This window comes from Acipenser ruthenus, chromosome 31, assembly GCF_902713425.1.
Source record: "Acipenser ruthenus chromosome 31, fAciRut3.2 maternal haplotype, whole genome shotgun sequence".
Classification (NCBI taxonomy): domain Eukaryota; kingdom Metazoa; phylum Chordata; class Actinopteri; order Acipenseriformes; family Acipenseridae; genus Acipenser; species Acipenser ruthenus.
The window spans coordinates 11,215,933-11,238,551 of NC_081219.1; the positions used below are offsets into that span (position 1 = coordinate 11,215,933).

A 22,619-nucleotide genomic window follows, 5' to 3' on the forward strand; every position below is an offset into this window, starting at 1 on the left:
ATATCCGAGTTGCAGGCGTGCTTTACTGTAACAAGGGTCTTTGTTCACAAACAAAATCTGTGAAGGCAGAAACATTCTTATGAGTTGGCAATTGACCAAGAAGGTAAAGACACTGGTAATAGTTTTAAAAGCATTTAATTGGTCATGTGCTTTCGTCTTCTTCCGACTTTATTGAATTTGAAGGTATCATTTGAAGGTTTATGGTTCCAAATCCATTACATGTAGGTCCAGTGATCCTTTTGGAATTTAGTAATTGTGTTTGTCGATTAGCGGTCAATATAATGTTATTGTTAACTGATCAATTTTCATGCAGATGAAACCGGAATTGCCCCCTTTGTTTGGCTGTAAAATTGTATGCATATTCTTATACAGTTAACAATGAAATGCATTTCTCATTGGGACCTATAGGGGGCATAAAATTGTTCTGAAGCTAATACAGTATTAGTATTATCGCCCCACAGAGGTCACGTTTTTAGTTACTGAGTATCATAATCCACTGGAAATGAGTCTTTCTGTTTGTATTTCTGACTGTTATCCACATAATGAAGAAAGTTGAAAAGAACATTCATTAGCACAATTTCTTAAGAGTAGGCCTATCAGAATCTGGAGGCTCCCTGTCTGCTGTTAGTATATCAATATATCTAGGGGAAGCGCTTATCAATCGTGACGAAACTTGGATTGGACAGTCTTTAGGTATACCGACTGCATCTGTCCATGTCTGTATGCCAAACTTATTTTTGTACATGCATACAGTGGATATAGCACGATGATCAACTTTTTCACGATACTTGCTTCTAGAATTTTGAATGCAGTCAGGAGGCGGATGGCATTGACGTGTGTTGTTAATATAGAAGTTGCGCTAACACTTCATAAGATCAAGACAAAACTGTTCTAGCACCAATATCCATCCTCAGCTTTAGTTACAGAACAGGCTGGCTTTGATCATGACTCGGGTTACTGACCACGACACCACTGAAAGAAAACACGATTTCCGATTGGCAGTAAATTAAAAGAGCATGACGTCATTCAGATCTCAATGATGTGATCGGGAACCCCGCTCTTTCAATCGATCTGCGCTAATCAATTCAACACATTCATTATTAGTTTCAAAATCACTTCATTTGAGCTCAACATTTCGCGCCCCATTAACAAGACACGAATATAGATCCTACTCTGAGACAACTATGAGTAGCCAGCCATATTTATCATTATTTTATCTTTGCATGATGTCTTGAAAGTCAAAGCAATGTCTGAAATTGCATTGGATATTATATTGTCAGCAACTCCACTTGTTATAGTTTATTGACCTTAATCGATCCAGAATTAACGATGCATTATATGATTTGTTAATGGTATGATATCAATGTAGCTCAAAAACAATATGTATCAGTATCTTAATTAATACAATACAAATTAATTAATAATACTGATTGAACAAGGAAATAATTTGTATGTGAAACTATAAAAATGTACTAAAAAATAAAATGAACATGCTTTGCTTGTATTAAATTGTTAAGCAAGATCCTATAGGAGAGAGATGCATTGAAAGAGAAGCAGATAGAAACGTATATTGTGTACCATCATTACAGCAATACCATTATTCCCCTGCCGATCAATGGGATTGCATGAAATAGCGTCATATACATATTCACCATAAATGGCCCCACTAAAATGTCCATTATCTAAGAAAATCATTTCAGCGTGTTAAGGGGATTTCTGCACCACACGTTAACTCAAGAAACACATAAGTGAACATCAACTTCGAGTAATGTATGCAACTGGCCACCACGTGGTAAAGTGTGAAAGCGTGTAAAGAAGTGTCAATAATAGCACTCCGATGCCACGTCACAATTAGATGGTGACAATTGCTACCTTATGGTTGCAGTCTAAGGCTCTATGAAGCACTTAAAATATCTGTGTTTATGTCTATAAGTTAAATGTTTAACCAAAGCTTTAAATATACAAATCAGGGTTCTAATTAAGCATCGTTTTTGTAACTTAAAACACACACACACACACACAAGCACGCAGGCACGCACGCACTCACGCACGCAGGCACGCACGCACACACACACACACACACACACACACACACACACACACAATCGGTTCCATTCTTTAGGTTAAACATAGTGGTTGGTTTGATTAGCCTGTAAATCTGCATGGGAAAAGCCACAGCTGGATTTTGTATAGCATTCCACAGCACTGGGAAATCGCTTAGGACTACATCAATCACTTATCCTTGGTTATGTTACACATGTTTTGGCTAGTGCGTTCATCAGTGGGTTCTAGAAAAAGCCCCATAAGGAGAATAGCCATTTTTTGAATGGCACTTCACTACATAACTATTAAGGGTTAAAACAAAAAAACAATTGTCAAGGACAGGTTATCGATTGGTTTTGCTTCGTACTGTCAATGTTAGCAGACCCGGTGAAGTTCTTGGATTTTCTTCCGCGTCATTGCACTTGGAAAGCTTTTAGAGAACTGAAGTGGACACGCTGCCTCCCCCCTGAACGCACTTTCCACAAGAACTGTGTGCTTCATGCTTGACTGGTTCATGTTGTTCTGCATGGTTTCTTCAGGAAGGTTTTTTAAAACGCCCTGAATGCTATTAGTATTGATCAGCTACTGTGTGCCCGTTCAATGAGATATCCATTGACATTCAGTTACTTCTCGATATGCCCCTCATATTAAGAAATAAAGGCAATCGCTCATTTAATAGAAACGGGTGTACTTTATCTCAGTGTTATTCGTTAATAATTAATAAGGCCTTTGGTATAATTCACCCGATTCAAACAGCTTTAACTCCTGTGTTCTGAATAATTTCAAAAACTGCAGTTGTCTTCTTTAACAAAGTATGACTATTTTAGTTATTCAAAACAAAATTAATTCGTTTGCAATATGTTATAATATTCTGAGCATTATGCAAATAATTTAAACCAAGTGTAGTTTTAGTTAAGTTAAGCACGTGTAATTAAAAACATAAAACATTAATACATTTGTAATATTTTAAGGATTTTTTTCACTGAATTAAAATGACCTCATTTCTTTATTTATTTTTACTCCCGTTAAAATCCTCTAAGGGTAACATTATTCTCAGTGCACTGACAATATATAGTTTAATAAACGGATTCTTAAAAGACTAAATTGTACCTGTGTCAGGGGTACAGTTACACTGCAGCTGGGTTTAATGCATTATTCAATTGTTGACTCGCAAATAAATGTTGAATTTATAGACTGTAAGCATGTTTTTTTTTTCTTTGTTACTGTTTTAAACTTTAAAGCAGACGCTCTTCATTTAAAATGATTTCACTATTTCTTTTAATGATTTGTTCAACTATAGATTCTGCTGGAATACAATATACTTTTACAAAGTCATTCAAACTTTTTTTTTCAGATGGATGGTTCTGAATAACAGCCTGCGAGAGGCATGGGGTGGACCATCATCTGGGGAGCACCAGCAAACATTGGGAGTTTAAACAGAGGACATCTGATGGCTTGTGGTGGTTACAATGTGTATCCCCGGCTTGAGAAAAACCACTTAACTCTTAACCACCACACTCACGAGTGACTAATGAGGAGGACCCTTGGAGCAAGATACAACCACAGCGTCTTTTAAAACATTTTAACTGCACTTTTTTAAATGGAACGTTTTTAATAATAATAATAATAATAATAATAATAATAATAATAATAATAATAATAATAATAATAATAATTTTAAATAGTTTACAAAGACACACGATTTTACGGTAAATTATACAATGTAAAATATATATTTGCTTTGAATGACAGTTACACATTAATGAGACCGAATGCTGAAATTGCCGAATATAGTTGGTGTTGCACAAAACACAAATTGCATTATTAAACACATACTCAGTATTTCAATAAACACTGAGACGTTTAAATAATTGAAATGCGTTACTGCAACTGACAATAAAGCTATAAACTATATTAAGAATGACACATCTATTGACACAAATTAAAACATTCTTAAACTTTTTTTTTTTATATACAGTCTTATTCCAGAAGAATTGAGTGTGCTGGTGTTCCACTCCTTCGTTTGTGTTTAACTAAAATGAAACGGGCATCTTAAATGTACCTGATAATGAAAATAAAGTGATGCGTCCGTTTAAAACATATCAATCGGCGTCTCGAGACGTGTTAACAGCAACGCCCGCGAGTCTTGTTAATAAGACAAACCTTCATTAAAGATTGCTCACTGTCATCAGTCTAAATCATTTTGCATTATTTTGGTCATTGATAACTTTTTAACCTCGGAATCCCGCAGAGGGACAGTGGTTTGTCCATATTGTTTGGGCGGAGGTCCAAGAATGCAGCATAACTTCATGACGATGACTTCACTAAACGAATCTAGAATTTTTAGGGATATTTGCAGCAATGTAAAAAAAAACCCGTTAAATTTAAAAAATATGTCAATAACTTAAAACACTCGAACATTTCTCTCAGGTAAAAACGAACTCAAGTGGATAGACGTGGATGACAGCTAATGACGTAAAGTTAAAGGTGAAGCGTGTGCAACCCTCTCTTTGGTTTAGACATAAATTATGTATTTGTAAAAAAATAAACAATTGGATGTCATGCGGCGCACGCACCGGCTGGGGAGATATTAATGAACAGCAACTGCTTAACTACACACCATCCTTAGTCGATTGTTTGCACGAACAGGGAGATAATTAGTGCAGTGTGCCTTTAAATGGTTCTAGTGTACGAGCTGTTTCTTTAAGCTACACAGACCAGCCGGCTGCTGGGATGGGTTAGTTTCGTGATGGAGAGAGGAAGTTGTGCAGCCCGGATCAAGCACCGAGCTAAAAAGCTCAGATAGTGATTGGAAGTGATGGCAAAAAGGATTTAGAATCAGTATTAACTTAGAGAGAGAGAGAGAGAGAGAGAGAGAGAGAGAGATTTTATTTCTCCATAAAGCTACCGCTATCTGCCCTTGAGCGCACAGGGCAAATCGGGGGGATGTACATAGGTGGTCAAAGGCGTCCTAAAAGTGAAAATCTTCACTTCTGATGTTCTGATTTTTTATTTATATATATATTTCAATCGGTGCTGCATCTAGAGCACCAGCAGTCCCGCGTCGTGGTGTCTTCCTCTGTCACTAAAAAGTAGCATAAATACGACGAGAGACCATCCCATCTGCTTGCAACTGGAAGCAGAGTAATCTTAAATCCAGGGGCGAGCCCAAGTTCAGATGCACTGAAGGGGATACAGCAAGTTCAGCAGAATTTGGAAACGGTATTCTATCGGAGGATTACAACAACAGTTATTTCAATCGAGCGAACCTGTATGTAAGTACACCGTGTGCATATTTACATAACGAGAGTGCAGGTTCCCTGTACTGTGTACAACGTGTAGGTTGTTTGCCATTGGCACCCTCTGTGATTTTATTTATTTATTTTATTTTTTTTACTTTTTTGAACGTTATAGCGAAGCACTGAAGCAGGCATGTATTTATTTTTAATATATAAATGACAGACGATGTCTTATTCAAATTTTTATTTTACATTCATATGTGTGTGTGCGTGTTATCAAGCGAGTTTTTTTTTGTTTGTTTGTTTATATTACCTGGTTTAATTGATATGAAGTTGCTGTTTTCATTTTAAATTAATTATTACAATTTTGAGTATGATTCCTTGAATAGTTCAATTAATGGAAACTGTGCAAGTAACAATGATTGCATACATTTTATCGTTTAAATTATAATCGCAGTACTATTTATTTAAATATTGAACGCAGTAATCGCGTATTGTTTTTAAAATTGCCTAATATATATTTGTTGTATTTCATTTGATACTTACTTGCGCTTTGACCTACACATCCAAAGCGGCGCGTTAGAGACGCTGATTATAAAGTTTCTTTCATAATTTCCAATGATCACATTAGCAACTCAACAGCCACGAAAAAGTCTCATCAGACGTGTGGAGGCAAAACACATTCGGATAAAATCGAATGTCCTTGCGTTTAATTCTATGATTGGGAGTACAAGCAGGATACTTCTTTTTTCTAGTAAATTGAAGATCTTGTTACAATTCGTCGGAGATTGTCTGCTTGGAAATTCACTTCTTAAATCCGACCCACTTCGTGCAGATGAAATGTAATTAGGTCTCATAATGAAAGGAGACGCTCTCAGAGTTGTGCTTGTAGGACTTCGACGTCATATACATCTTAACAACCCAGATATACTCTTGCTTCAGGCCAGCATTTAATTGCAGAGTACATCTTAACCCGGTATGTGTCTGACAATGCACTGTCCCTTTCATCACATCTGCTTTAATTTATTAAATATCAGGGAGTTTTTTCCTCTTGCAAATCAAATGAGAGTGCACGGGGACACCATTTCTTGTATTGATGTCAATAGGACCGATGGGTTTCTCAAGAAGGCTCTCTATTTATCTTAAGGAAATCATTTCAGAGCATTGCTCCAATTTTCAATGAAGTCAATTTTTTTTATAGCAAAAACAAAACAAAACAATAAAACACTTTTAACCGCGAAAGTATACCTTAGTTGTCTGCGTGTATAGTCATTTTGTAAAATTAACCTGTTTTAAGACTGGACTATATGCTACTAAACTATTCACAATTGACTTCTATTTTAGCCATATTTCGTTATTTAACGCCGCATAAGGATACATATATACATATATTTATATTATAAATAACATAACTTTAAACACACACTCACTGTTTCACAAACGGACATGGCTAAATATATAAAGATAAACTGTACAACTCCTATTAAAATGTTTATATATATATATATATATATATATATATATATATATATATATATATATATATATATATATATATATGCCTACTGTGTGTATTGTTTTGAAATTATGTGTAAATATATAATTATCACTTCTCTCTGTAGGCTATGTATTTTCTTAAACTTTAATCTTAATAATATTTATATTTTATATGTATCATAAATTGTGTTGTGTGTGTGTTTTCTCTCATTTCATTTCCGATATTCGCGTGGTTGTTGGGGAGTGTGTGAGCGGGTGTGTGGTGTGTAGGTGTGTGTGTCCGGCGGTAGTATTGTTTCATATAAACTATATAAAGATTTTTGTCAGTATTCAACTAAAGTCTGCTTTTCTTTTTCAGCCACTGTTCAGGGATGCAAGCAAATACAACATATCAAGAAACGAAGTTCGGTTTCTCGGCGAGGATTGCTGCTGTATAGCTCTTCATAAGTCTCCAGAAATTCTTACCGCGGATGAATGAAATGGTTTGCTGAAGTGCCAAGTTCTTTGCGTGAATTTAAAAATTAAAATTGCGTTAAATGTTACAGTACTGCAATGGAAAGAACACTGAAGTACCGAGACTGAAACTGTCATTCAAACCTAATTCACGACCAGGAACATCATTTCCTGCAACTAAAAGAACAATATATGTCTAATATCAATATACATTTATATTACTCCCTTTTCATTCCGACGTCGGTGACGTGTACCGTTTCTGAGGTCCATCGGCAACGGCAGCGGTTTCAAGCCAAGTTTGCATGGAGGAAGATCTGCTATTAAGTCTGCTATTATGATGTCTTTCTACATGAACCAGGTTCCATGCTGATCCTGATAGTGTTTCCTGACGTGCCGGTGGCTCCCTTTGCCCTTATCTGGACTCTCGGACCATGCACTCGGACTTAGCCTCTACCATGCTGCGGCTGGTTGCTTTGCTCTTACATGGCCTCTCCCTCACTCTGGGGCAATACGACATATGCAAGTCCCTAGTTAGTATGGACGATGGCCCGATATGGGAGTTTTACGCGTGCCAACCCAAGCCGATCTCCATGAAGGAGTATATGAAAGTGAAAGTGGACCCGCCCGGAATTACCTGTGGAGACCCACCTGAGAGGTTCTGTACGCTTGTAAGTGTCACTGCTTATCCTTTCTTTCTTTCTTTCTTTCTTTCTTTCTTTCTTTCTTTCTTTCTTTCGTTCTTTTCAATAGCTAACTCATCATAACCCATCAAAGCTCCTCAAACTTACCACACTTTAAATCAAGTGCTTAAGAATTAAACATAAATCCATATGCAACAGATTTTAAACTGCTGAAAGTCCTCTTTACATTATCCATAAGTAGTTTTAGACATTGAAACCTGCTTGCCGCTATACCACCACAAAATCCTGCTGTACTCTCTTCTGCAACAGGTGGTTATACCTGATTTCATTGCTTATGTAATATTGTTATAATGTATGTTCGGTAATTCTAAGGGTTGCCTCTTTTTAAATGCATACTAAAACTGTAAACTGTATATAAAATAAATATTTGTCATGTTTAAAGCTTACAGGGGAATTACAATTTGTAATAATAATAATAATAATAATAATAATAATAATAATAATAATAATAATAACATTCCTATTATTTATTATAGTATTGTCATTTTGCATAGGTACACTAGTTCAGCTTTGGAGAAATAAACACTTTACTTTGTATATTTTTTGGTATCTATATGTTTGCTGTCCCCTCTGCCCAAAGCTGCAGTGATGAAATAGTTAATCTGACCTGGCACGCTGATGAAGGTTTGCTTGGGCAGCGAGCCAGCAGGTTGATTGTAAAATAATCGAATGAAGGATTCTTCCAGCTGGAAATGCAGAGCTGAGCACAATGATGGGGGGGGCCCATTCAGAGCTTAAGGTTAACTTACCACATTTCAGGAGCATTTTGTTTACAAAGGATTACAGGGGGTAAAATATCATAGTGCGGCACGTGAAGAGTTTCTAATGAAAGCCACAGGTCAGTCTGAATTAGAGGGTACTTCTACACATTTCTCTTTTATAACCTACAAATGGGCCAATTTACATACTGTAGGTGTTCCTGGTTAAAAAGACATTGCACTGTGTAATATACTGCAACAGAAACAAACACAGTATAATATTTCTGCTGCATTTTTTTAACTGTTACATTAAATACAGTTAAATACAGTGCCACTCAATTTGTGTTCAGTTTTTCACTAAAATACCATTCTAAGTGTTTTCAACATTCTTTCATACCTGCTATTCACAGACCTTGTTGACAGTACAGTTTGTTTATGTGAATCAAAAGTAGCAAAAATATATGCAAATTTCTTCCAAACTTGAAACCTGCTTGCCACAGCATCACCCGGTCAGCCGGATATAGATGCCTTCGCCACTACATTCAAAATTACACATCAAAGCGAAATTAAACAGGAAATTACAGGAAATACATATCAGATGTACAGTAACAAGCAATCTGTGCAAGCCCAATGATGATCTCAGGATTTGGAGAAAGCAGACTTTTTCAAGTTCGGTTTCAGAAGGCTTATCCTACAGACAGGACCTCTCTCTCTAGCAGAATCTATGACGCTAACTGTGCTCCCCTGTGGTAATATTGACCTAACCAAGCAGGACTATCCCAAACATAGCAGACTAGAGCATCCCTGGACTCTGAACTCCCATTGTGAACTCCAATGCATACAGCAGTTTAAGATCTTCCTTCTCAACCGTTCATTAGCTTCACCCCCATTTTACTCCTCGCATGATCATTGTGGAGTGGATTATTTTTCCCAATGTTGAGATTAGCCAAAGCCTCAGATTGCTAGCTCATATTAAACCTTAAAGCCACCCTGCCCCCTGTCTCTCTTCTTCTTAACTGTGTCTCAGCTACATAATTCCTTGATGCGAGGAGAAAAGAGGACAGAGCCGAAATCCAAGACTTTAACAAGCTTGACAAATTGAAAAGTTCAAGAGGAGTGAATGTGCTACACTGATGAAGGCAGAAAACTGGAACGCTTGTCTGCTGGATTGTGATGTTTCTTTAAGTTTTACACAGTGACAAAGTTTCTGTGGTTGCCTTTAATAAATGAGCTACAGTGGCACTGTGATGGGAATGAAATTGGTTTATACTATAAGGTTATAGGATATGTATGTATGTATGGGGAAAATATCAGCAGAGGTAGAAGTGAATGGACATAGCTGTCACGGGACCGGCGACCCGGCGCACTGCAAGTGAACACCTTAACCACAATGCAAAAAAGACGGGCTCCTCGGCATTCGTGGTTATAGATCTTTTAACCTTGCCTCATCTCACCGACGGGACAGTACAGTATATGGTGTCATGGTGGTATGACACAAAGGCACATTGGTAGTCCATTGCCGTACCACCATTGCCTCATTATAACGTTTCTTAATGCAGAAAGACAAGTGGATAGAAATCAGAGATGCTGGGTGTTTAAAGGAATATGTCTTTACCACCAACATTTTATGTTGCTTTCACATATTGAGTTTAAGAATGCATTCAAAAAAGTCCTTACTAACTGGATTTTCCTTGTCTCTTCCGCACCAAAGAAAAAAAAGACCTGGTCTTTAAATCTTTATTTGAAAAGGGCTGATTTGTCCTAAGGAAGTTGTTAAAAAGCCTTCTGACGGCACTTAAAGAAATATAGCAAACATGTATTTTTTTCTGCACCTATTATCCGTGCCACTAAAGTTATAAAAGAATTTCAAGCCAATGAAATATTAAAGTGGTCAATATCAGTTTTCCTAATGAAGGGTAGATGTAGCGGGCTAAGGACACTGACAAGCTACTTCGAGACAGATGCAGTGTTGTTTCCTTCAGTGTAAGCACTTTCTGAGGATGATCAATACGACATTCTGTGCATTCGGGGGGGGGGGGGGGGGGGGGATGGTTAAGCCTCTTGCCTGCAAGCTAGCCAGGATTTTTCAGGCAAATGTTTGGACAGCTTAGTCCAAAAAAGTCTAGGCCGTTTGATTCAATGTTGAATCTTTTAAGTTTGCTACTCTTATCTATTATAAATCAGGTAAATAAAAACAAAGTTCTGGGTTCTGTTGCACCAGATGTTGAGTTATCTGTATTTTTTTTTTTTTTTTTTTTTACCTGGCTCTGAATGTGCTTTGAGCTTACCTGGACAGACTGAAACAGCTTGGCATTGAACAGACAAAATCATGTGACAATCTGGCCTTTCAACTCTGCTCACCCCACCTGTTCTCTATATGAAGAGTATGTGGGGCCAGCTGAGTTGAAAAGTAAGTCTTGTATTAGTACTAAGATTGTTTTTGGAATGTATAGATATTTTAATGTAATATATATTGTGACTGTGACTTTCTTCAGTAGAAAATGCTTGTTCCTTAGTTGATGACGAGTGAACGCTGTGGCTGGCAGTGTTTACAGACTGACAACTGCTTTACTGCTCCACTGCTTGCTTGATTAAGTCGAGTGCTTTGAGGATCGGAGGCCTGAAAGACTGTGGTGAAATTGGATAGTCCAATACCAACCCAGGCTGTATTCATAAGTTAGTGTGCGTTTTAGCAGAAAATACAGGGGACTAATAAAATTACTCTAGCAACTCACTGTATTCTTAGCAAATGATCTCATGTACAGTAGAGTAACTGGAAAATAATTAGAGAGTGTGATATTCATGTACCACGATGCTGTTTTTCATACATATCCTTTTAATTATTCTTGTGAGAGGGGCACCTGAGTGGCTCACCTGGATACTGTGCTGAATTTCGCTGGGGATTCCCTCAGCATCGCCTACTGGCCATGCAAGCGCCTCCTAGGGGCCTGGCCTTTGTCCTTCAGGGGTTGGAGGTTTGTAGATACGTGCTGTCAAGCTTGTAGTGTAAAGAAGGAATCGGAAGACGCCCACTGACCTTCAGTTCTCTTAAGCTTAAGTTGCCGTGGTGAGGGAGCATAATCGGGCAGTCTAAATTGAGGAGAAAAATATGGGTAAAATAATTGGACGCTCTACATAAAAAAAAAAACTAAAAAAAACTTTGTGAGTAAATTGTGGCTACCTTTTAATATGACATCATTCCTCTCTGGAAAGAATGGGCCTTCACCTCAGTAGCTCAGAGGGTAATGTGAGGGCAGAGTGTTCGGTGAATAACACCTAGTACTGCAAAGACTTGTCCAAGGATTATCCGTTATACAACATACAACGCAGTGGGGTGAGGATGGAACATGGCATAATAAGGGATTGTTTTTTTCAATTGCAGTTACATTCAGTTTTTAGTTTTATTGATGAAATCTTTAAGAGACAGAAACAGCAGTTGTTCTTCAGGCAGGTACAATGAGACACCCCCCCCCCACCCCAGCCAGCTGTCAAAGCTGTAAACAAGATCCCGAGACATGTGCCAGTGTGAGGATACAGGCGTTGTCTGAGGGCAAGTCAACTCCACTGTGCTTGACTGAACACTGCCTTTCACCTCTAACCTCGAAGAACTGTAGAAACACCCGCCTTAACACTGTCAGTAGGACGTAGGCCCAATATTGACCTGAAATTATTCTGGAGGGATACGTCCCCATCAGTGGTGTAGTCCCAGATCTGAAGGCACTGGAACACCACTACAATATAGAGTTTCTTAAACAAGAATTATTATAGGAATGTACTTTTAATTTGTCATGCATTTATCTATTTTCTACAAATATTTCCCCAAGGAGTCTTTCTCCATCTTGTCAGAATGCTTGTCGGTTTGTCAGTGGCTTCGTTTGTGTTTGTGTCCACAGTCGTCTTCGTCAGCATTTTTAGCCTTCTTAAAGTTCGTAACAGAAGAAGTTCTTCATGGTCTTTGCATTGCATCAAGAGGACTAGTGACTGAATCAGACAGTTGTGTGGGAGATGCGAGTCATGTGACTTAGCGTGCCTATTGTGTGAGTTCTGGCTCAACTTCACCACTGCTGCCTGTCGAAAATAGTACCAGAACAGTGATGCCAACTGAGAGACACCAAGCAGCCCTCTATTAATGCGGGTTTGCAATAGGGCAGTGCATCTTTTCTATATTCCAGAATACATAAAGAACTTGGCGTGGAATTTGTGTGTTTGTTTATATGTAATGTGGCCTCTGAATTTGCCCTTGGTTATTACCATTAAAAGCAGGAGAGTGGGATTTCTCTAAGCATTCTAATTGTTTAAAACCTCATTTACACTTTCAAGAAGCGAGAGCGTTTTTCTTCACATTCCTCCAGATGCATATTGATTGCTTCCTAGATTTAGATTTTTAATTTGGTTTCTTGTGAGCTGGCGTGACCTTGTACAGTGTTCTCACAACCTTTTGGGGGTATGAAAGAGAAAAACAATCAATGACTCCAACCGCTGAAGTGAGGAGAGAGATACAGAGAGAGTGAAGAAAGGCATTAGCTTGATCCCGATTTAGTAGCTCCATTTTCCCAGGGAGCCGTTCCCAGCTCATTAATAATTGACACAAATTCTGACTTTCCTTACCAGCAGGCAGGATATGGCATGTTTTGTGCAGAGCTTGTCTTTTTTGTGTTCATTTTTTTGGCTGATGCTTTACAGAGTGGAAGAATGCATCTAATAAGAGTGGGCCACACTGAGCAGAATGCAGGAGGCCAGAACTCTAAATAGCTACCGACCCCTGGCCAGCAGGGTTCGCTGTAGTGCGATGAGGAGAAGCAGCCCGTGCCGGTTTTGCCTCCCTAACCGACGGGAGTGCCAGAGCCAATGCGACGTTCCCTTCAGAATCCCCAGCGAAGACCGGAGACTTTTCTCAGCCAGGACGTGAACCTGCGCTGTATGACTCACCCTGCACACCACACAACTGTGCTTCTATCAGGTGAGCCATTCTGGGACCCCTTCAACAAGGCCTTTTAAATACACATGAAACACAGAAAAAAGCTGTTGTCCTGTTAATGGCCTCCGTTGTGAGGTGACCTTAAACCAAGGCTTTACTGTCCAGTGATCAGGATATTGGGAAAGCAGGACTTTTTATAATGAGATGCATTCCACCTTTGGGTGATTTCCTGTCTGTGCTATTTTGCCTCCAGAAAGAAATTCAAAAGAGCCCAGATGTAATCAGCGCAAACGCACCCATGCCTGCCTGAGACTAAACCCATCTTGACCCCAATAAGCTTGGCAGACGTAATCTCCATCTGCCCATTTTTATGCATAAGTGAATCTTTCACAATTCTTCATGGGGTTGTTCACAACCAGTGAGTCGCAATTAATTCTTCCACATCTCTCTCCTGGGATGGCACAGGTAGCCCAGTAGACTGCTGCTGAACCAGGGAAGCAAGTTTTAGTTTAATTTAGCAATCGGCTGCTGCAGGTACAGTACTGGCTTCTCTGGCTATTACCGACTGCTGCAGCCATTGATGTTTGTACTTTTGCAATCAAAGTATTCTGGAGGGTGTCCTAGCAGCGTGTGATTGGGCATTTAGTGGCTCATTCCAGTATGATGCATTGGCCATACAAAGAGTTCTCTTCCTACCAACACCTCATAAAATACTGACACCATCCCAGTGGATGCATGATAAAGTACAAAATCCATTGTGCACAAGTGCTAGAATTTGCGTTGCATTGTAGCAGACAGTTAACTGTAAATGATGTACTGGTGGGTGCGTGTTCGTATTTAGTTTTATGTGGTGTTATTCCCAGGAACTCTAAAAATACCTATATAAACTGTGCCATTGTTAAAATGCCTGACACTGTTTCTCTTTTATATCTGATCTTTAGATTAGTGTTTTTTGGGGGAAATTTAGCATTTCCAGATGAGGATTCATTCCGAAGAAACTATACTATGCTAACTGAAAATGCCAAACTGATCTGTGAAATACATTATTCTATTACTGTTGAAAATCTGTGAAAATAATGTATTTTCCCATTTTCCAAGGTGGGTGGGGTGGGAGGGAAGAAAGGTGTATTTCTGAATGACTGAAAGCTGTTTCTTTGTAGTTAATGACAGTGTTGTTATTATACAGCACTAAAAATAAATGTATTATTTAGTGTAAGCCTACTGTACATCCCATTGTTAAGAGGCAAGGACTTCTAGGGTATAAATAGGTGGGCTGAATTGTGGTGGAAAGGGAAAACAAACAAATTCAAACGTTTTAAAATGCTGCATTTTTTCTGTAAACAATGTAAAACCTTCAGATACAGTATACCTAATAAGGCTATAATTCCATGGAGCCTGGTCATTACAAACTCAGTGCTGGATTTACCTGAGACCCTGTGCAGCTGAGCAGTAAGGCAATAGGGAGCCCTTGCTGGATTTAAACCATTACAGACGGGGGGTTAGTTGTAAGTCGCCTGGCACACCAGCTGGCCAATCAGTGACCATATTTAGGAGTGAGGTCTGAATTTGGAGATTATTATTATTATTATTATTATTAATTTCTTAGCAGACGCCCTTATCCAGGGCGACTTACAATTGTTACAAGATATCACATTATTTTTACATACAATTACCCATTTATACAGCTGGGTTTTTACTGGAGCAATCTAGGTAAAGTAACTTGCTCAAGGGTACAGCAGCAGTGTCCCCAACCGGGGATTGAACCCACAACCCTCCGGTCCAGAGTCCAGAGCCCTAACCACTACTCCACACTGCTGCCATGTAATCAGGACTGTTCCAGTAAATGAGGCTGTGTGTGTGAGTGTGTGCTTCTGTGATGCACTTTAGTGGCAAATAACAGGCCTCTAATCCTCAGAGTTAATCCAACTCAGCCCAGAGAGAGGACATCTGATTCAGGTTAATGGTGATTTCAGACTTGATCCCACTCAGTGTGGGTTTCCCAGCAGTTATGCATGAGTTTGCAACATTTTCACTAAAATAGGTAACTCGCAAGTTTAAAACTGAAATTAGAGAGTACTCACCGAACACAACTCCAGTCAAAATAACTTCCACAGGGGCTCAGGTGGTAAATCTTCACGACTACAGGAACGGCAAGTGTGCTCATCAGCAGATTAGAATCACATAGACTTGGGAAATACAACTCCCCAGGAGCGCTATGCTTTCAAGCACGCAGTGGCAACTGTCAAACATCTCTACATGCACTTTAGATCATATTTCTGGCTATAAGAACTGTCGGTATGGCATTTTAAGCACTGTTTCCCATTAAGCGTAGTGGAAGAATGCATCTAGATATATTATCATAATATCCTCCCCACTTCCCTGACCTCCATCTCTATGCTTTCCACTTGCAGGAGAACCCCTACATGTGCAGTGATGAATGTGATGCCTCTAACCCAGACCAGGCCCATCCTCCCAAGCTGATGCATGACAGGGAGAAGAGTGGGCTGCTCACCTATTGGCAGACCGTCACTTGGAGCCGGTTCCCAGAACCCTTACTGGCCAACATCACCATTTCCTTCAACAAGAGCATCGAGCTGACCAATGACATCCTGGTCACCTTTGAGTATGGCCGGCCAACCATCATGGTGATCGACAAGTCCCTGGACTACGGACGTACATGGCACCCCTACCAGTTCTATGCGGACGACTGTATGGACGCTTTTGGGATGCCTGCCAAGAAAGTACAGGACCTCTCCGCCACCAACGTGACCCGAGTCATCTGTACCGAGGAGTATTCGCGCTGGGTGGGCTCCAAGAATGAGAAGAACGTGCGCTTCGAGGTACGGGATCGGTTCGCCATCTTCGCTGGAACCCGACTGCAGAACATGGACAACCTTTACACCCGCATGGAGAGTATGAAAGGACTGAAGGACTTCTTCACTATCACCAACCTCCGGCTGAGGCTCCTTCAACCAGCCCTGGGGGGTACCTACATCCAGAGAGAGAACCTCTACAAGTACTTCTATGCCATCTCCAACATCGAGGTCCCAGCTAGGTAAGAGGGCCATGATTTTTATCATCATGAGCATCACTAGAAGTCATCCAGGAAGCTAATGTACAGATATAGCCAAAGATTTTGCATCACCTAGAATTTGAGCATTAATTAAAAAAAAAACTTATAGGAGCATAATTTAAATATTTTATTTAACATTGTGTCATCAAAGAAACTACAAAATAATATCACAAAAGTCTACCGGAAGCCGTAACAGTAGTACAGTATTTCATGATAAATTTTGAAATGTCCAATTTTTCAATTTTTGTCAGTATTTCGTTACGTATATGTAAAACTACAAAGCGGTATGTAATTCAATTATTTAACATAACATTATTCAGCAGGTTTCATTCAACTTTATTAAGCAAAATCATTTAATTAGATAGGGTGATGCAAAACTTTTGGCCATAGCTGTATTTGTCATGCTCAGTCCACCACTGAAAAGTAACCCTAATATTAGTTTGTTTTACCTGTTCCTTATCCTTGCATGGTGTTTGCAATCATTCTGTCAGTACAATATTAAGTTTAATTGACTTTCAGCTAAATTCTGTGCTGCTGCATCAAATTACCATTGATTTCTTCATTACGATCATCATTGTTGACTCCACCTGCTCTATAGTGTGGTATAGTCTCTAGACAAGACAACAGAAATCAGAACCACCAAACATCATAATAAGCTGAGAAACTGTTAAATCTAGTGCTTCATTTATTTCACAAATGCTCTGCAACAAAATACAGAGCTACAGTACATCTGTACTAAAAACTGATCTGTAGGTGTAGCCATCTGCAGGTGTTCTGGTTTCATCTCAAGGTTTTAACAGTCCAGGTGTGGTGCAAGCCATTTTTAAAAACTGCCACTTTATCTTCCAAAGATAAATGCTTTCCCCTCTGCTGTCAACAGTGTTCTGCAACGTCACTGCAAGGAACTGAAAGTTTACCATGCACATCTTCCCAGAGCACTCGCTTGCAAATGAGATGTAAATCTTTAAAGAACCACTCTGCTTAAATATCTCTCAATCGATAGATAAACACTTAACCAATCCTGGGATGCCCTTTTTACAACATGAGATGTAAACCTCAAGGACGTTTCCTGGTTACGTGTTTAAAAATCCATTCATCAATGAATCAATCGTGGACCAATCAATCGTGTTAATGGGGGGCTAATCTGTTGCTTCCGAAACCAAAGTTTGGTGAGGTAAGAGTCTGAATGTTTTAAACTCTACAACTCTATAGGTTGATCGAATCAAACTCCTAAGTCAAGTCAAGTAGAAAAACGATTCGGCCAGTGCCTTCTTTAGCTTACTGTAACCTGTAATTTATATTAAGGTAAAACGTATAAGAACAAGGATCTCAGTACACTAAAGAAGGCACTAGCTCATTTGTGTTTTTCTTAATAGAGATTCGAGACTACGCTTCATATGTCACCTACAAAACCATCACCACCCTTTCACCCTGCATGTTGAAATACAGTAAGTTTTCAGGTTGCACTGTTCTCTCTGTTTGGATGCTTTCTGGAAGTTCCTTACAGTGATAAAACAGCTGTCTTGCACTCAAACACACACCAGTACACTGTTTAGCTGTAACAAGGATGTTTTTCTTGTATTCCAATCAATACAATATATTAGTCTTGCCATGGTATTTAACATCTGGAGACAGGGGAAAAATAATACTGTAAGCAAAAATGTATGGAAAAAGGATGTTTGGCAATTGCAGTTGAAAAATAGAGACTGCCCTGACATAGTGTTTAGCTGCTGAGCTGGCTCAATTTGTAAATTTAGCCTCCACTTTTGGCTTTTCAATAAACGCCCTGTACCTATTGATTGAATGTGCAACTGGAGATGGATGAAACATTTCAGAAGGAGGGGTTCAGCTGTAGGGGCTGCGCTGATGAAAGAGCGAGACCTTTCCACTGATGTCTAAATTCAGAGCTAGTTTTCTGCTCGATTTAGTAACACTGAGGCAAATATATACTCCCTCGTGAAATGAACGGAGCTGGTACCTCCTCCCATGTTACACTATCCCTCAATCAATAGTTATTTCAGGACGTTGAAAGAAACAGCTAGGGAGGGCAGGCTGGTGAAAGAGTCTGAAGGCTACATGTTCTCCTCAAATTTAGATCCAGCTGGAGGTTGGGGATTTAAACTGGCACTGTTATAAATCAGGGGGGAGTCTACAAAATGTTGGAATGTCTCATCAGTAATGTAATTATTTTCCCTTGTTCTTTATTCTATATTACAGTACTACTATTTTCTATGTTTTTACCATAGCATACCACAGTTCTTATGATCTATATCTAATTTTAATGGTTTTAATAGTACCTGATATAGTTCAGACCAAAGGTACATTAACAACACTGTAAACACTGTACTTACACTTTACTATATCATTATTTGTACTTGCATTACAATTATATGAGTGGGAGACTCATTGTGTTTAACACATATTGTTAATGGTAACTACAGTGTGTGTGTAGTGTATATTTATTCATAGTACCTCTGCAAGCATCGGCTAACTCGATATACAGATGTTCACATGTACCCTTTGGCTTGGATGATTGCTCTATGCAGTGTAAATATACTACAGAATGCATGTCGGGGATCTCATTTGCATAAAAAATCAACCTGACTGTGTGTGCTGTAGATGGCAGGGCATTCTTAATTCATGGTCCAGAGTTAATGGTTGAAGTCATATCAGAGAACAGCAGTTCCAGTTCTGCCGGCCCTTCTCTTCCCTTTGCCTTTCAGGAAAACATACCGTAGGGAATAATCTTAATTATACAGAAACAGAAGCAATGGGTGAGCAGCTCTGTTAACAAGATCTGCCGGCGCTGTCAAGTGTAACCAATGCTTCCTGCACAGTTCATTTCCTTTGTCGTTAAAAGCTGTAATCGTCAGTAAATGAAGGCAATCGGGTATGAAAAACTAAAGCAGCATGTTTCTAATTGAGGGAGATGTTACAGCGAGGTGCTGATTGAAAGTCAATAGTAATTATTTACTAATTCTTCAAAGGCTTAGCTTTGCCATCGCTCCAGTATAATTAGAACCTCCGCAGTATATTGTCATAGTTAAACAGTGTATGGGATAGCCACGAATGTTACTGTTGAAGTTGTTTCCCCTTTAATAGAACTACCGTAGAGGGTAGATATAAAGAAATTAACTTGTCTATTGCCACATTGTTTTTATTGCCATGTGTATCAAATCCTATGGAGCCACACATGGGCAGTTTTGCTCATGCTTAATTGTTTAGCATTATGAGATGTGATGCATATCAGACAATTAAATTGTTTAAAGATTGAGCTCACGAGATGCAGAGTAGAAAAATGACCTCTTTCCACTGTATTTTTATTGCTCTTAGTAATGCTAACAAGCGGGGTAATAAATCACCTCTGGGGGACACCATTGGGATTAATAGGGAGTTTTGCATTCTAAAAGAAATGAATTAGCCGTCTTTGTTTTTCTGTCCTTACTGCTGTTTTTAAACGCAGCTTTCTCCAAACGGGCCGTGCTCTGGGAGGCTGCTCGTTTATAATGATAGAAACAGTGTTCTCTAATACTTTCCTTTGCTGTGACAGACAATAAGGAAATCAGAGAGTGAGCTCTGCATGCAGCACACCCCCCGAGAATACCAACAGCCAGAATTATTCATTTCCAATTCAGCCCTGTTAATTCATGTGTCTTTAATTGCCTGTAGTCATGCCATGTTTCTTTGTAACAAATTATATTGATCACATGTCTCATGAATGAATCGCCAGTTCTTACAATCCCCTGGTGGGCGAGTAAGAGGGTATGAATGTGTGATCAATATTTTTACATAGAAACATGAATTTGGGTAATTAAATCCATACCAATTAACAGGGAATTCAAAATGAATTACTTCAGAACTCAGAGGAAGAAAGCAGCATGTTCCATTTTATAAAATTACGTTTCTGTTTTTATATCTGCATTGCATTCCTCTTTACATTTCAAGAGAGGCATTAACATCCAGAGCTGTGATTGCAAGGGGAGACAAATAACATGTCAATAAAGTAGAAATGATGACTAAACAGCTTACTGTGTAAGCGAGGAGGGGGTGCAGCACTGAATAAAAAAGCATCCGATATCCTGTTAAGTGCATAATGCAAAAACGACAACTCCTGAAACCTTCAAGCAAACCTAATTCAGTCAGTGATCTGGAGCTGCGGGTGCATTATATTACAGGGAGAGGATGAAAATATACAGTGCATATCCCCCGGAAAGGATTTAAACAAGCACACATTAGAATAAGCCTTAGACTGTATAAACTTTACAGCCTATATTAAGCTGTCTGCTACGTAATTCACTGTGATAAATACTACGGATGGAACCGATATTGATCTCCTTACTATGTGCCAAAGTGTCATTGGAAATACAGGAGCAAATCTGGGTCTGTGTCTTCATTATGTTACACCTGTGGCTTTCCTAATTGCCGGAGCAGGTTTTGCGTTCAATTATCAGGTTTCTGAGGGCCTATGCTATGTAAGCGCTGAGCACCAGAAGCAAACAGCTGCTCTATGCGGTCTGGCTTCATATGTATTCTGCTGGGTATCCCACCTGTCCTGTCTCAGAAGCCACCAGGGAGCCACGCCGGGCTTGTAGCTCCTAATAGAATGCTGTTCTTGAAGCAGAGCTCTGGTGTGCAGAGACACAGGTGCTTGTCAGGATTTCAATAGAGCAGCATTGATCCTGGACTTGTGCCCTCAGGGGGTTTGATAGCCTAGTGATAAACCAAGTGAGCTCACTTTTTACGTATCGGCAGCAGATGTGTTGCAAACTGCTTGTGTTTAATTTCGTTTTGCCAGTTTCGTTTTAATTTTGTTATGCCAATTACATCTGATAAGTATATACACCAGCGCCACCTGCTGCATATTTATTAAATAACCCCTCACAAAAATAACGATGTTGATCTGATATTGAGTTATTATTGTCTTTACCTGCCTCTGAGCTTACCTGGAGAATCCTTACTACCAGTCATTGAACAGACGGCCTCATTTCATTCAAGCCATGAGTTAATTCGATCTTTCAGCTCTTCTGTTCCCACCAACTCTACAGATATGGAGATAGAAAGATGGGAACATTTTAATTTGAAGCAACTCTGTGGGAAATCTGTGTATTTGAATGATAGCACATAGTTATTTATCAAGCGTAGGATATACAGGACATGTGCTGTACATATTTCTAATAACCCATAAGCCATCAAGTAAGAACAGATCGAAATCAAATAACTGGCCTCATTTGCATTTAAAGGTAATGTGCAATTACCTAAAGAAAATGTCCTATTCGCACTTCACGGCTGCCTAAAATGCACATGATATCCAGAACATTTGTTTCTGTAATATGCAGTCTATGTGTGTATAATACAGTGTATGTGTAATATACATTTGTCCTCTCATTCATGTGGAAATGTCTGTAAGGCTCAACCCACTCTATTCGGTTATGAAGCATGTTAGTTAGGAATACACACTAGACTACAGCGGTACAGTGTGGAGTTCTAAAGCTGCATTCTACAGTTTGCTCAGCCAACAACTCAATCCAGCTCAAGCAGAATGAACCTTAAATCAATCAAATCTGAAAGCTCATGAAATGAATACACGCACACACACGCCACTGCTGTCAGACCTAGAAGGAGTCTTTTTTTTTTGCAGAAGGCGGCGCAGCGAATGCTATGTAGTAATAATCAATCACTTTACAAAGCGTTCCATTTCAGAATCGGCCAGGCTAATAATAATCAATAGGAGCGGATTAATAAGTGCACATATACTACAGGCTCGTCCAGCGTTGTCCATCAATCATAGAACGATTGGGTTGATCTGCAGTACGCATTTCTTTTTTTTACAATTTATTTGGCATTCATTTGTTACCAGAGTGCCATGACTAGAATAAAGTTTTTGAGTTTAGGAACGGCAAAACAACCAAGAGTAGTTGGGCTGGTGAAATTATATTTGAACTACAAATGGCAACACGTGGATCCCGTGTATACACTCATTGACACACTAAACATAGT

General features: G+C 39.1%; 1 protein-coding gene across 4 annotated transcripts in view; it reads left to right on the top strand.

Moving 5' to 3' along the window:
- Positions 1–4,753: 4,753 nt before the first annotated feature.
- The window catches only part of LOC117396948 (netrin-G2-like), a 50,873-nt gene continuing 33,007 nt past the window's right edge, over positions 4,754–22,619 (top strand). Inside the window, exons 1-3 of one of the 4 annotated variants that reach the window (XM_059005534.1) lie at positions 4,754–5,318; positions 7,138–7,900; positions 15,961–16,604. In XM_059005534.1, coding sequence (XP_058861517.1) covers positions 7,664–7,900; positions 15,961–16,604 — 881 coding nt within the window. In that variant the 5' untranslated portion in view covers positions 4,754–5,318; positions 7,138–7,663. The remainder of the gene's footprint in view (positions 5,319–7,137; positions 7,901–15,960; positions 16,605–22,619) is intronic. The other 3 variants (XM_059005532.1, XM_059005533.1, XM_059005535.1) reach the window with 3 other exon arrangements.